General features: G+C 34.9%; 1 protein-coding gene across 9 annotated transcripts in view; it reads left to right on the forward strand.

Annotated features, from left to right (window-relative positions):
- LOC111412031 (uncharacterized protein At3g06530-like) overlaps positions 1–11,818 on the forward strand; it is a 19,551-nt gene extending 7,733 nt beyond the window's left edge. Inside the window, exons 1-10 of one of the 9 annotated variants that reach the window (XR_002705951.1) lie at positions 1–122; positions 841–897; positions 1,002–1,129; positions 2,135–2,209; positions 2,856–3,559; positions 6,809–8,662; positions 8,764–9,297; positions 10,316–10,484; positions 11,314–11,453; positions 11,568–11,818. Coding sequence is in view for 4 of the 9 variants with exons in the window: in XM_023042769.1 (XP_022898537.1) it covers positions 9,223–9,297; positions 10,301–10,484; positions 11,314–11,453; positions 11,568–11,669 (501 nt within the window). In the remaining 5 variants the exon portion in view is untranslated. Of the gene's footprint in view, positions 123–840; positions 898–1,001; positions 1,130–2,134; positions 2,214–2,855; positions 3,560–6,808; positions 9,298–10,300; positions 10,485–11,313; positions 11,454–11,567 lie in introns of those variants that run through there. The other 8 variants (XR_002705947.1, XR_002705948.1, XR_002705945.1 and 5 more) reach the window with 8 other exon arrangements.
- Positions 11,819–14,160: the final 2,342 nt, after the last annotated feature.

A 14,160-nucleotide genomic window follows, 5' to 3' on the forward strand; every position in this document is an offset into this window, starting at 1 on the left:
AGTCCAACTGAAACAATAATAAAAGTCCAACTAAAATGCTGAAACAATAATAAAAGTCCAACTATAAAGGATGTCCTCATCAATATCCCTTGACAAGAAATATTTGACATCTTCTGAATCAGGTTTGTGTTATTTTGTTCCCTTAGTTGTTAAAAGCATGCATCCTTGCTATTTTTAAGTTCTGAAGTGCAGAGCATAAGTACTCTGCGCAAAAGTTTAATGTGCAGCCAAGCACAGAAACACATGGCTACTTTTGAGCTTTTTTGATTGCATCTGAACCTCTTGCTCTGTTTTAGATTTTGATCAACGTTTTGGTGATATTACGTGATGCTTGATCATTTCAGTTGAAATTACCAAGTTCTGCTTTTTGTCAATTATGATGTCCTGTGGAGAATTTTCATTCAGGATATAAAATGCGCTTCAAATCAATGAAGCCTTGCTTTGTGCTTGAGGCCAAAAAGTCCTTGTTGTGTCCATGCTTTTAGCACATCTGGTCATGGCGAAGCTAGGACTCAAAATCAGTGGGCACACATAATTTAACTAAAATTTTATTTCGAACATGAAATACACTAATATTAATAATAAAAATGCCATATAATAAAAATTATATCTCAAATTTCAGTGGGGGACAATGACCTCACGGCCCACACCTCATTCAGCGACTGCATCTATTAACTATGTTCCCCTTGGGTTTTAACTTCTTATCTACTGTTTATGTTGCTTTTGCATATGTTTAGTTGCTGTGGAAATGCATACTTGAATCCATTAGTTAACAGTACTCTTCTTTGTACTGCTATCTTGGCTTATTGTCTTATTTGACTACTGTGGAACTCTCATCAGGAAGCCTTGCCGGGTAGATTCTGGATTCCTTTCACAAACACTACCAATTTGAATCAGGTGGAGCCATTCACAGATTCTTGAATGTTTATTCTTACTCTGTGCTTGTTTCCTTCATGATGTGATTCTACTACTTATTTATGATTTTTTCTGGCTTTTTATAGAATGCCAAAATAAGTCCAAGAAAGATAGTTCGAGCTATGACATACTCTGCAAGATATTTGGTTGAATCTTGGATTTATCAAAGGGCATATATGATTTGAAATTTTTGTTTGGTCTCGAACATCCAGAGGTATCTTCTGTAACTTTTTTAACTTGGTTTAATTACGTTAATGTTAATGCAAATGTATTATTCCCTACGAACCTTTAGGCACTCCCACTGAGGTGGTGCCCACTGAGGTAGTGTGTCTGCATCATCTGACACACTTCAATAGGAAAGTATTCTTTAGCTATAAAACTCACTCACCCTTAAAAAATTTCCTCCTGTTACTTTATTTCCACACCATCTGCATCAGCAGTGAGGGTCTACTTTCCTAGTCTTCTTCCCTTATTACTTACTCTCTCTTCTGCATGTCAGGCATCGTTCAGGTAAAACTGAAAAAGTGAAATGAAGATACCAGAACTCTGAGGCCCTACCTACAATGAAGTAGTTTGTGATTTGGATTTTCGTCCACTGTTAAACACCTAAAGAACCACTTACATCGATTTTCCTGTAAAAAGAGATTTCAACAATAGTAGTAAAAAGAGGGAAACGTCTAGATCTCACCCTCTCACCATCCAAGGGATGTTTTGAATACTATGGAAGAGCCAGCTAAAAATTAAGGCCTGTAGAAGTGTAGAACTTGCTGCTAGATCGGACTTCATGTAATAACCAAATTTGGAAATATTTTACTTCTCAATCTTCTAACAAAGTCCTGAAGAGAATCTACCTTTTCGTTTCTCCATCTCTTCGTCTCTGTATTATTTTCCTNTTTACTTCTCAATCTTCTAACAAAGTCCTGAAGAGAATCTACCTTTTCGTTTCTCCATCTCTTCGTCTCTGTATTATTTTCCTTTCACGGTTGACAGCTGTCTGCCTTCTTTAGCTTATTGAGAAGCCTGCATAAGTCATAACCACCTTTTTTTTCGAAAAAGATGATTGGGCTTAACTGCATCTTCTTTTCATTGAAAATCTTTATAACCATTTTCAAAGCTAATTTTGATTAAAATGTTCTTCTCAAGTTGTATATATTATTTTAGGACTAATAAAGGCGTGATATTATATGTTACAATGGACATTCCATTTGATTTTGCTCAGGTTGAGGTTCGATGTTCAGTGATCTCAAGTTTGGATGTCGATGGCATAATGAGGGAGAAAGCTGCTGGCTCGAAGGTAGGTAATGCCTGCTTTATTCTTCATAGTTTGTAGGTTAACATGACATGTTTCTTATATTAGAAGCAAATGTAATGTTTTTTTTTTTTAAATATGCAGTACTGTGCCATTTCTTTGATTCTGGTTTCCATCTCTGTACTGTTCTTGTCAGGTCCTTTTTTTCTCTACTTTTTGGTACATTTCTCATGTTGCAGTTAAGTTGATATGTGGCTCTGACATAATGTCACTTGCCGGTAGTTCTCGTATTAATAAGCTGACTGGCAAAATAAAAGGAAAAGTAAATTCTCTGTTTTCTGGCAAAACCTTTTGTTTCTTGTATGTTGCTCTTATATTCAATGACTATGGGATTTTTGCCTCCCAATAGATGTTGACAATTTGTTTGTTACAGATCTTTTACCATAGCCTGAATGTTGTCGTGGTTGTGTCATTTCTAGTGTGGTTTTAATGAAGTATGATGTTACTAATGCATCTACTGGAAATCTGAAATATTTCATATTCCCCAAGAACTAAATATTTATCGGATCTTTTGATGGTCCAAGATATTTGATAAGTATATTTTATACACTTATTCAGGACTCTAAAATGACGATATTTGATAGTCTTCTGACAAAATACATTCAAAATTGTTGTGTTTTACGTCTACTAGGTGAAACTCTACGAATGAAAAGGAAGTGAAGGAAAGAAGCAAAAATTGACAAGAAATGACAAAATCTAAAGTACGTGGACTAAATTGGCCATTGGATGAAAATTGAGGAATTGGAAATAAAACCACCATAATGGGCTTGGAATTTAATTGGAAGTGGACTCCTACTTGCAGAAGTAAAGTGGATATATATATATCTCATGCAAGTCGGCAACTGGGAGTTCGGGTGTTAATCAAATTGGGTTGCTGCTAGGTTAAAGATATATACAAAAAGGCGTAGAAATTAAGGAGGGCGGTCTGCTGCGAAAATCGATTATAAATACACTCAAGAAATCGGCAGCTTTGGGGAGCAAACATTGTATATTTATTCTGATAGAAAACCAAAGCAAGAGGGAAGAAAAAGAAATTGGCAGCTGCTGAATTTATATATTTATACTTAGAAAAGGCTGCCTTAGAGAGGAGAGAATTGAGTTGAAATATAATATATATATCTCACGCAAATTGGCGGTTGTTGGAAGAGGCAGAAAGCCGAAGATACACGGCCTATCTACTGCTGGAATTAATATAAATGCAAAGGAACGGAGGTAGATATACGCAGATAGAGACAAGTAATTACTGGAAGTAGACGTCACATGCAGAAACATCGAAGAAGAAAAAATGGCAGAATCATTGTGATAAAAATTAATTACGTTCCGTCAAAAATTTTGGTAATGCCCTTCCACTTTTATTTGTTCATTAATTTCAACATCATGTTAGGCTAATTCCTTTTTTTCTATTGGATGAGATGAACCCTATTTGTTATTTATTTTAAATTCAAGACAAGTAATTTAGTTTAATTCTTGTGTTTCTTGATTAATTCTACATTTCCATTGCACTATTGAATTGTTTAGCCATCAATTGAATATTTAGTTGCTTGTTGTAGTGTAGGAATACTCACAATGAGTTTAGAACGCGGCATAATTAACATGTATAGTTAGAATTAGGAATAATATTTATCATACATGCAATCCTATTGATAACTTGAACTAAATGCGTGATTTTCATATGAATTCGGACTAGGAATAGGATCGCGTCGTGTTAATCATAGGTTCGTGTATCTTGGAAAAGAGCATTGAATAATTTAGTGTTATCAATTGTTAAATACACTTAAATAAAGTTAGATTACGAATCAAGAATTGAAATAAATAGCAATATGCGGAGTCGAAATCCAATACAGTCCTCCATAATTTGACAAAACCCCTAATTTTTATTGTTTTCTTATATTAGTTTAGTTTAAATCAAATCAAAATATTTACTTTGTTTTCATAATTCGAATTTCATGCGAAACTAGTAAACTCAAATTGAATTTATTTCCTGTGGGACGATAACTCTTAACTCACTTATTATTATTTGTCAGATCTCGTATGCTTGCGGGTATCACATAAACAAGTTTTTGACGCCGTTTTCAGGGAATAAAGTTTTAGTTTGAGTTTATTAGTTTACATTGGATTTGAATTTTTCTTTTTGTTTTATTTTTCTTTTTGTTCTTCTAGGCTTTAATTGAAATACCTGATTTCTTCTTAGTTTGAGTTTATTAGTTTACAAGGGGGGTGTGAAAATATGGATGATGTCACAACCTCCTGGGAGCATCGTATCTAGGAATGACATGGTACAAAAATTTATCATGAAATTCTTCCCACCATCTCGAGTCCACAAAATCAGAAATGAAGTGTATCTTTTTAGACAGAAGGACCATGAGACATCCAGAAGCATGGGACAGGTTCAAAAGTGTGTTTAGGATATGTCCAAATCTTGATGTTCCTAAACTGGCACAAATATATCTATTGTTTAATGGACTGCGCGCTGAATTTCGTAATATAGTTGATGCTTCTACGGGCGGATCAATTTTGACTATGGAGGTGGATGATGCACATTACATTATTTATTTGAAAGGATTGTTGAGAATCAGGCCAATTGGCTAACAGATAGGGAAGCTCCGAGAAAAGCAACTGGATTGCATAATGTGGACGCAATGACAGCATTGGCAGCGCAGATGGAAGCAATAACGAAGAAGCTCGACACTTTAACTCAATCTGTACACATGGTACAACATCCAGCTCCTGTATGCGTAGGTTGTGGGGCAGATCACATCACTTCAAGCTGCCCTTTGGCTTCTACTGTCAGTCAGTAGAGGTTAGTTATGCGTAGAACTATCAGAGACAAAATGGATCTTACCCATAAAACTACCATTCGGGTGAACAAGCATCCCAACTATTTGTGGGTGGATAATCCAGATCAAGTAAATCAGATGCAGGGCAATCCACCAATAATTCAGCAACAGCAAGGTAAGAGGCAACCCTTGGAAGATTTACTGGTTACGTACATCACCAAGACTGAAACAGTAATGCAGAATCAACAAGCTTCCATATATAATCTAGAAAACCAGGTGGGACAGATAGCAGTTGCATTAGCCAATAGACCACAGGGTACCTTGCCGAGTGACACAGAGAAGAACCCATGGGAGCAGGTATTAGTAGCTGAGGCGGTAAATTATGCAACTATTGAGCTCCCATCTACCACATCCACCACCCATGTCAAAGCTTATGTGCCACCCATTCCATTTTCTCAAAGACTTCAACGCTAGCCAACAACAGAGTAGGTTCAGGCCATCACTACTAGGAGTGGTGTTCAATTGCCAGAAATCACTGTAAAGAGGAAGGAGACAGAGAGAACTCAAATGCCTACTAAGGATAAAGAACCGATGGAGCAATCTGAAGAAGCAATAGAAAAGGACCAATAGACAGTTTTAGATAATCCACAGCTTAAGGCAAATGTTACTGGCACTTCACTGACACCTCTGGTCCCTTTTCCTCAAATGTTACAGAAGACCAAATTGGAGAAGCAAGCTATGAAATTCCTGGAAATCCTCAAAAAGTTACATGTCAATATCCCATTCATTGACGCTATCCTTCAAATCCTAAACTATTCTAAGTTTTTGAAGGAGATGCTGACTAAAAAGAGGAAGATGCCCAAGTATGAAACAATAACACTATCTGAAGAGTGTAGTGCGATCATCCAGCATAGGATCCCTCCCAAACTTAAAGATCCAGGGAGTTTCACTCTACCTTGCTCCATAGGAAACTTACAAGGTATTAATTGTTTAATTGATTCAGGAGCAAGTATTAACTTAATTCTTTTGCCTCTTTACAAGAAATTGGGATTGGGAGATCCCAAGGCGGCTTCTATCATCCTTTAGCTGGCGGACCGAACATTGAAACATCCCTATAGAATAGTCGAGGACATTCTCATCAAGACGGGAGAATTTATTTTTCCAGCTGATTTTATCATTCTAGACATAGAAGAGGCATCCCAAATTTCAATAATACTAGGAAGGTCATTCTTGTCAACAAGTCGAGCATTACTTGATTTTGATACAAATGAGATAGTCCTGAGGGTGGAGGATAAACAGCAAAGCTTCACCATGGAGAATCCAATCAAGCAACCATCATATTTTGAAGACTGCCAACGAGTTGATCACTGGGAGAGTTACAAAGGCTGGCCAGATGTAGGTGGAATTGTTGGTAGGGATAACCATGGAAACTTGATCATGTGGAGGGTGAAGGATGAAAGAAAGAAGTGCAACTAGTGCTTAAAATGCAGAACTGAAAATTCACTTTTCAAGCCACCTTGAAGAGCCTAGAAACAACAAAGTCTAGCTAAAGACTATAAATTAAGCGCTTGTTGGGGAGCAACCTAATATCTCTATCCATTTTATTTTTATTTTTATTTTATTTTCATTTTTTAAATTTAGAATAGCCTAAGATAATTTATATTAATTTTTATTTTAGGGACTCATCATCCATACCACGTTTTCTCTTAGGTCTTTCAGATTTAGTTGGTTTATTAGATGTTTGGGCTAAGTAACACATGTTTAAGGTTATTTGATCTCTAATGTTTGATTTAACTGCCATATGTAGGAACATGATGTCGCGTAACACTCAAATCAACATAGACTAAGGGGAAAACATGATGAAGGAGAATGTCTAATAGTTGTCCAAAGTGTCTTCTACGTTCAACAGGAAAATCCGGGGAGTACCTTCTTTCTTTTCTTCCATCCCCTTGTATTCTTAATTATATTTTAAGACATTGAGGACAATGTCAGGTTTAATTTTGAGGGTAGGAAAAACTTTTGAGTTTTTTCGTATATTTTTGTGTTTTCTTAAAAAAAAAAAAAGGTTAAAATTTTTTATTTTTGTGTGCTTATAAAAAAAAAATATTTTTTTTATTATTTTGTTTGTGTACTTGTGTGAGTTAGACAATTTGGTTGACTATGATGATTAAATTTGAGATTTGGTATCGATTTATGAATTGTGGATAAGATGCATGCTAGACTAATTGAAACTCAACTTTGCAAAACTTGATATTATACGTGCACTAGAATTGAGTTTGACATTGTGATGAAATGAGTTGATTCATATGCTTGATAGGTTGATTTAATCGGACATAGACGCTTTACCCATACCATACAAATTAATTTTTCTTAGACCAAATTTAGCACGGTTTAGGGATTATTTTGCTGTTGTAGGAAGATACGGATGTGGACAGGGATTCCATGCGTGAAAACTTATGTGTGGATTGTCTTAGATTAACAAGATAAAATTGGGTGAAGTCTTGAGTTGGAAGTCGGTTTACTTGAGTAGGTGTGTGATAAGGGACATTGCACTAATCAAGGCATATATTTTGAAATTTAAAACTTCTCTCTAAAACTTTTATGACTCGAGTAATTAAGCCTGTAAGGGTATCTTAAAACCCGATGCCCTAAAGTCGTCTGACTTGGGAGTCATCGGCCTAAAACTCGTTACAGGGGTCATTTAGAAAGTAATTAGAGATGAAGTTGTACTTGAAAAAAAAATTTATTCGCTTTGAAGCCTTTTTGACTCGGGTTATTAAGCCTGTAAGGATATCTTAAAATCTGGTGCCCTAAAGTCGTCTGACTTAGGAGTCATCGGCCTAAAGCCTGCTACAGGAGTCATCTAGAAAGCTTAATGGAGAGAATAAAAAAAACTCTTAAAAATAAGAAAAAGCAAGTGCATGGAAAAAGCGAAAGCACTAAATACCTTGTTAAGTCCTAACACTTATTCGAGAAAATTTAACTTTCGATTGAAGATAATTAGTCTAGTTGAGTCTTGGCGGTCGAAGCAATCAAATTAATTGAGAATCCTTGTTCATTGATGTATTGACTTGCAACCAGTTATGTCCACCTGAACTAGAGAGGGTAAGGATACTAATGAAAAGTTCAATCTTAGATCACACGCTGGGAAAATAGTGGAAAAAAATATAATAAGTTTGGGGGTGTGTGAATCTTACGAGAGATGAAATGATATATTTGACCATAGAGGGTCGGAAATTGAAGCAACTTGTGAATTCATTAATGTCTACTTAATTTTTCACACACACACACACGTCAGTTTTGTATTGGAAGAGTGAATGCTGGTTTGGTATTGTGACTTTGAAGCGATTTGTAGATTTAATACGATGATCTCAAATCATGAGGTAAAAAAGCTAGACTGTCGAACCAAATATTTTTGCATGCTTATTTGTTATTATTTAGGTTATAATTTTGTTTGAAGACAAACAAATATTTAAGTTTGGGGGTGTTTGATAAGTGTATTTTATACACTTATTCGAGGCTCTAAAATAACGATATTTGATAGTCTTCTGATAAAATACATTCTAAATTGTTGTGTTTTACGTTTAATAGGTGAAACTTTACGAATGAAAAGTAAGTGAAGGAAAGAAGCAAAAATTGACGAGAAATGACAAAATCTAAAGTACGTGGACTAAATTAGCCATTGGATGAAAATTGAGGAATTGGAAATAAAACCACCATAATGGGCTTGGAATTTAATTGGAAATGGACTCCTACTTGCAGAAGTAAAGTGGATTTATATATATCTCATGCAAGTCGGCAGCTTGGGAGTTCGGGTATTAATCAAATTGGACTGCTGCTAGGTTAAAGATATATACAAAAAGGCGCAGAAATTAAGGAGGGCGGTCTGCTGCGAAAATCAATTATAAATACACTCAAGAAGTAGGTAGCTTTGGAGGAGCTTTGGGGAGCCAACATTGAATATTTATTCTGACAGAAAACCAAAGCAAGAGGGAAGAAAAAGAAATTAGCAGCTGCTGAATTTATATATTTATACTTAGAAAAGGCTGCCTTAGAGAGGAGAGAATTGAGCTGAAATATAATTTATATATCTCACGCAAATTGGCGGTTGTTGGAAGAGGCAGAAAGCCGCCTATCCACAGCTGGAATTAATATAAATGCAAAGGAACGGAGATAGATATACGCAGATAGAGACAAGTAATCATTGGAAGGAGACGACACATGCAGAAACATCGAAGAAGAAAAAACGGCAGAATCATTGTGATAAAAATTAATTACGTTCCGTCAAAAATTTTGGTAATGCCCTTCCACTTTTATTTGTTCATTAATTTCAGCATCATGTTAGATTAATTCCTTTTTTGTATTGGATGAGATGAACCCTATTTGTTATTTATTTTAAATTCAAGACAAGTAATTTAGTTTAATTCTTGTGTTTCTTGATTAATTCTGCATTTCCATTACACTATTGAATTGTTTGGCCATCAATTGAATAGTTAGTTGCTTGTTGTAGTGTAAGAATACTCACAATAAGTTTAAAACGCGGCAAAATTAACATGTATAGTTAGGATTAGGAATAATATCTATCATACATGCAACCCTATTGATAACTTGAACTAAATACGTGATTTTCATATGAATTCGGACTAAGAATAGGATCGGGTCGTGTTAATCATGGGTTCGTTTGTCTTGGAAAAGAGCATTGAATAATTTAGTGTTATCGATTGTGAAGTACATGTGAATGGAATTAGATTACGAATCAAGAATTGAAATAAATAGCAATAGGCGAAATCGAAATCCAATACAATCCTCCATAATTTGACAAAACCCCAAATTTTTATTGCTTTCTTATATTAATTTAGTTTAAATCAAATCAAAATATTCATTTTGTTTTCATAATTCAAATTTCATGCGAAACTAGTAAACTTAAATTGAATTTATTTCCTGTGGGACGATAACTTTTAATTCACTTATTATTACTTGTCAACAATCTCGTACACTTGCGCGTATCACACGAACAATATTTAATAAATAATTGAGATTTAATGCCTTGTGCATTGTTGTGCTACTTTAAACTTTCTTGGTAGCTCTTTATTCTGATTTGTTTGCAATTCCTTTTGCCTTATTTGTGCTTGTATCCACCAGTTTTGCTGCGCCTGACATTATTTCTACAAGTGGTGTTTAAGTTGGCCAAGTTTGCTTCTTCACACTCACTTTTTTACTACAATACTGAGTGTTAATGTTAACCTTTTGTTGACACCTGGTCATCTTATATTCTTTTGTATCTAAATTTCTGAAGTAGTTTCTCTATTTCCAGAAATTTGTCGCCACTCAAGATCCAATACTGCGGCAGCTTTATGACGATGGCCTAAATGTTATCCTTGCTATTCTGAATATAAAGAAATTGTCAGAAATTATAAGTTCTTCACTTGTTATTGAAGCACTCCAACATGTGCTTCAGAGGTTTAGTGAGATCTTATTGTCAAGTGAGTATGCTGTTGATCTCTTGCATTCTAACTTTGGGTCTATACTTTGCTCCAAACTGAATTTTTAAGAGCTTTTGTTAGTATTCAAATGCCCTAGAGTTTAAACAGGTAATAATTTCCAGTAATTGCTATTGACAATCAACTTTAGATGATTTCAATCTAGTTAAGCTATAAAAACTATCAACTTATGCAATTAAAATTCCATGGAATTCAGCAATCATATATTCTAATTTATCAGTAGAATATGTGAGTTTTATGTTTCCTGCAATCTTGCTTACTCTGCATGTTGGATACGGTGCCACATCTTATATTGGATTACATTGGCTGCAAAGGAAGTCTGCTATAGCTGAATGTCATACATTACTTCATACCAGCTTAAAGAAGTCATAAATGTTGCGAAGTCCCAACATTTTTAATGACCCAGCATATAAACTGGGCTCATGCAATTTTTGGCTTGGAACATTAAATATTTACCGCATGCAAAAGGATCAAGTAAATTTGAGTTGGAACTACTATAATGGAAAGATTGCCTATCAAGGGACTCCTGACATGTATCATGGCTCTGTAAAAATACTTGAATATTAGTCATAAGATAATCCAATCACGAGAAAAGTACAAGGAATGTTATTGTAGAGAAAGACTGCAACAGACTGGTTCTAATTCACCAATACATGAACTCTGGATGCCGTCATTAAGAATTTACCAATCCTTTGCCATTTAAATGCGTGACATGGGGGAATGAAAACCATTTAAATGCATTACTTATTCCTTCAAATCCTATCATCATCACACATGTATTGAAGCTATCATCATCTGCTGCTCCTTGCAGGTTCTTTAAATTACACTTCTCTACCTTGTGATACTGCTCTATTGTGCCTGCAACAACTGATTATGAGTTTTAAAGATCTTGAAGAATATGCATCGAACATAGCAATGTCAATTTTCCCATTAATTCTAATTCTACCCAAGGTTCCATTATTTTGAACTACTTTATGTTATTTTCTCTTCAACTGGAAGTTGGGGATATTCTTATTCATCATACTTGCTTGACTTTCTGTTTTATATGTTCTTTTGCATAATCAGACGTGGAGATTGAATCTGAAGGCACTGGAATTAGCTAAGGAGTTAAAATGGTCTCTTTATGGGAATCTTGTCAATCTTTCTGGTCGAGAGAAGGTAAGTTGATTTTCCATAGGCAAGCTTATATGTAATATCCCTTGCATTTGTATCCATAGCTTTGGAAATGTTGATTTCAAATTTTAATAATGAAATGTCCAATCCCTTGGATAGAGTTTTTCATGTCTCCGACCTAAAATCTAGCATCTTCCCTGGACAATCTTTTTTCTGGCTATCAATTTTGATTTCGATTTCGATTTCGATTTCGTTTTCGTTTCTTTTCTTTTCTTTGTTATTATTATTATTATTTTTATGGCCCATCTAGTTTTTCTGAAACTAACAAATCCTGATTTGTGACTCATACTGTTGAAGTTGGAGATATGCACTGTTCATATGCTTCTTGCCTCTCTTTTCTTCAGTTTATTGTACAAAACTTACTTTACCACGTGTTAATTGCAATGAACTGTCAACCACTTACATCTTGGTGAAAATAAGCCCTTGTTTGAGTCCCATTTTTTCTGTTTTCTTTCTTTTTTTTTTTTTTAAAAGAAGCATTTTTGAATAGTGTTTGGACCATATTTCAATCCCACATTCTTCAATAAAATAATATTACACGTAAATCCAAAACTTTTTCTTATTTTTTAATCACATATTTCCTATCAATACACTATTCAAAAATGCATTTCTTTGCCAAAAATGGGGTTCAAACAAGGGCCAAGTGTTTCTAATCAAATCAGTCATTAGTAACATAGTAGACCTATCTGGTGTCAGTGAGGAGTTTTTAATGCATGGTTCCGTAAAGTAGTGACTTGCTGTTAGGTGTACCTGATCAGCTTAACATAATATGTATATGACAGCCGTATCCTTAAATTTGCATAGAAGGTGCTATTCTGTATGGAAAAGAGTAATTTTAGAAAAAAGGATATTGAGAAGACCTTGGTGCTCTAAGGTAATTTTTCTGTTAAAAATAAGTTACGCTTTAAGCTGGGGAAACACAAATAGTGCTGTTGGTCCAAAATCAATAATCTCTAGTGAGTTATTATGGTGGAAACTTGTGCAGATTGCAAAAAAGAATCTGTTTGAGTAGGGAAGGAAAAAAAAAGAAGAAGAAAGATTGCCAAGTCTTATCATCGCTAAAAGAGATGGATCACGTTAATTTGTCTGTTTCACAGCATCCAGGTCCTATTTTTGTAGGAATTCTCATTAGAGTCTTGCATTGCAATCCATTGTAGAATCTCTTCTCCAGAGTTATGGTTGCAAAGATCAAGGTAGCTCTAAAAAAAAAATGTTGGTAAGATTGCATAACTAAATGATATATTTGTTGAGATTTGAAAGTGTTTCAGAAAAGTATTGTTTTACAATTGACAAACTTTTTTACCAAGAAGATGCCAGAATGGATACCTAGTATATTAGCATTCGTTTTTATTATATGGGTGATATTCAGGATTGCCTAACTATCATCGCATTAAATCAGTGAGACTGAGTTTCACAGTGATGCTTTGACAGAGAGATTTAGAGAACTACTCAGAGTCTATTGAGTTTTCAATTACCATTTTTTGTTTTGATCATGGAAGATCTGAAGGTAAGTGAAATGATGTCTTTGTAGATAATATTTTCTCAATATATGAGCCTAGTGAAGTTGCTAAGTTGTAGTTCGGAATTTAGTATTTAGAAATAAAATAATCTAAGATTTTTAAGAGTGTCTTCAAGGTGTAATTTGAGTCGATACCAGAGTATTTGAAAAGAGGTAGAAACGATTGTGGGTCACATCTAAAAGTGAGCATTTTGAAATTCAGGTGCAACTATTCATACAGAAGGGATCTTAGAGATGATTGCTCTTGTGATTGAAATAAGTGGAAAAGCGGCTCTGCAATTTTTGTGATATTAGATATGACATCTAGATTAATCGAGTGTAGTTGAGATGACTACGTTGAGGTGCGAAAAAAGGGGGAGAGAGAGAATTGACCATATTTGTGAGGCAGCTCACATGGAAGATAAATTACCTGAGAATCAGATGAGCTTCTTTAGTGAATGCCCTTGGATGCAATTGTCAATAAACTGATGGAACCTACATTAATTGTAATCCTGGAGGAAAATGTTTCACATGGTACTGAAAATGATTAGAGCGTTAGTGGTTCAACTTTGGAGACGACTCTCAAAAGAGTGGAGTGGAAGAAGAGGATCCCTCCGACAGACCCCAAATGGGCATGGGATAAGTCTTTGTTGAGTTGAGATAAAATAATCTGACCACTTGCCTTTTGTATTTGTTTTCAAAATTTTCCGTAAGTATTTGTCTCACGGAATACAGAGGATTACCCATGTGTGCATGTTTGGGTTATTTTGGATTGGTTGCCACAACTGCATGTAGTAATATCTATGTATGCATGTTTACATTTACTTTGGATTGCTTGCAACAACTGCATGCATTAGGCTTCTTATAAACTGGCTTTGTTTGGGCTTGTGCGTGTACATAAATATGTATGTTTGCGTCCTATTGGCATGAATGTATTCATGTGTTTGTGTTCAGAAATCTACTTTTGAAACATACTGGTATTACACA

Source organism: Olea europaea, chromosome 2 (genome assembly GCF_002742605.1).
Source record: "Olea europaea var. sylvestris chromosome 2, O_europaea_v1, whole genome shotgun sequence".
Lineage (NCBI taxonomy): Eukaryota > Viridiplantae > Streptophyta > Magnoliopsida > Lamiales > Oleaceae > Olea > Olea europaea.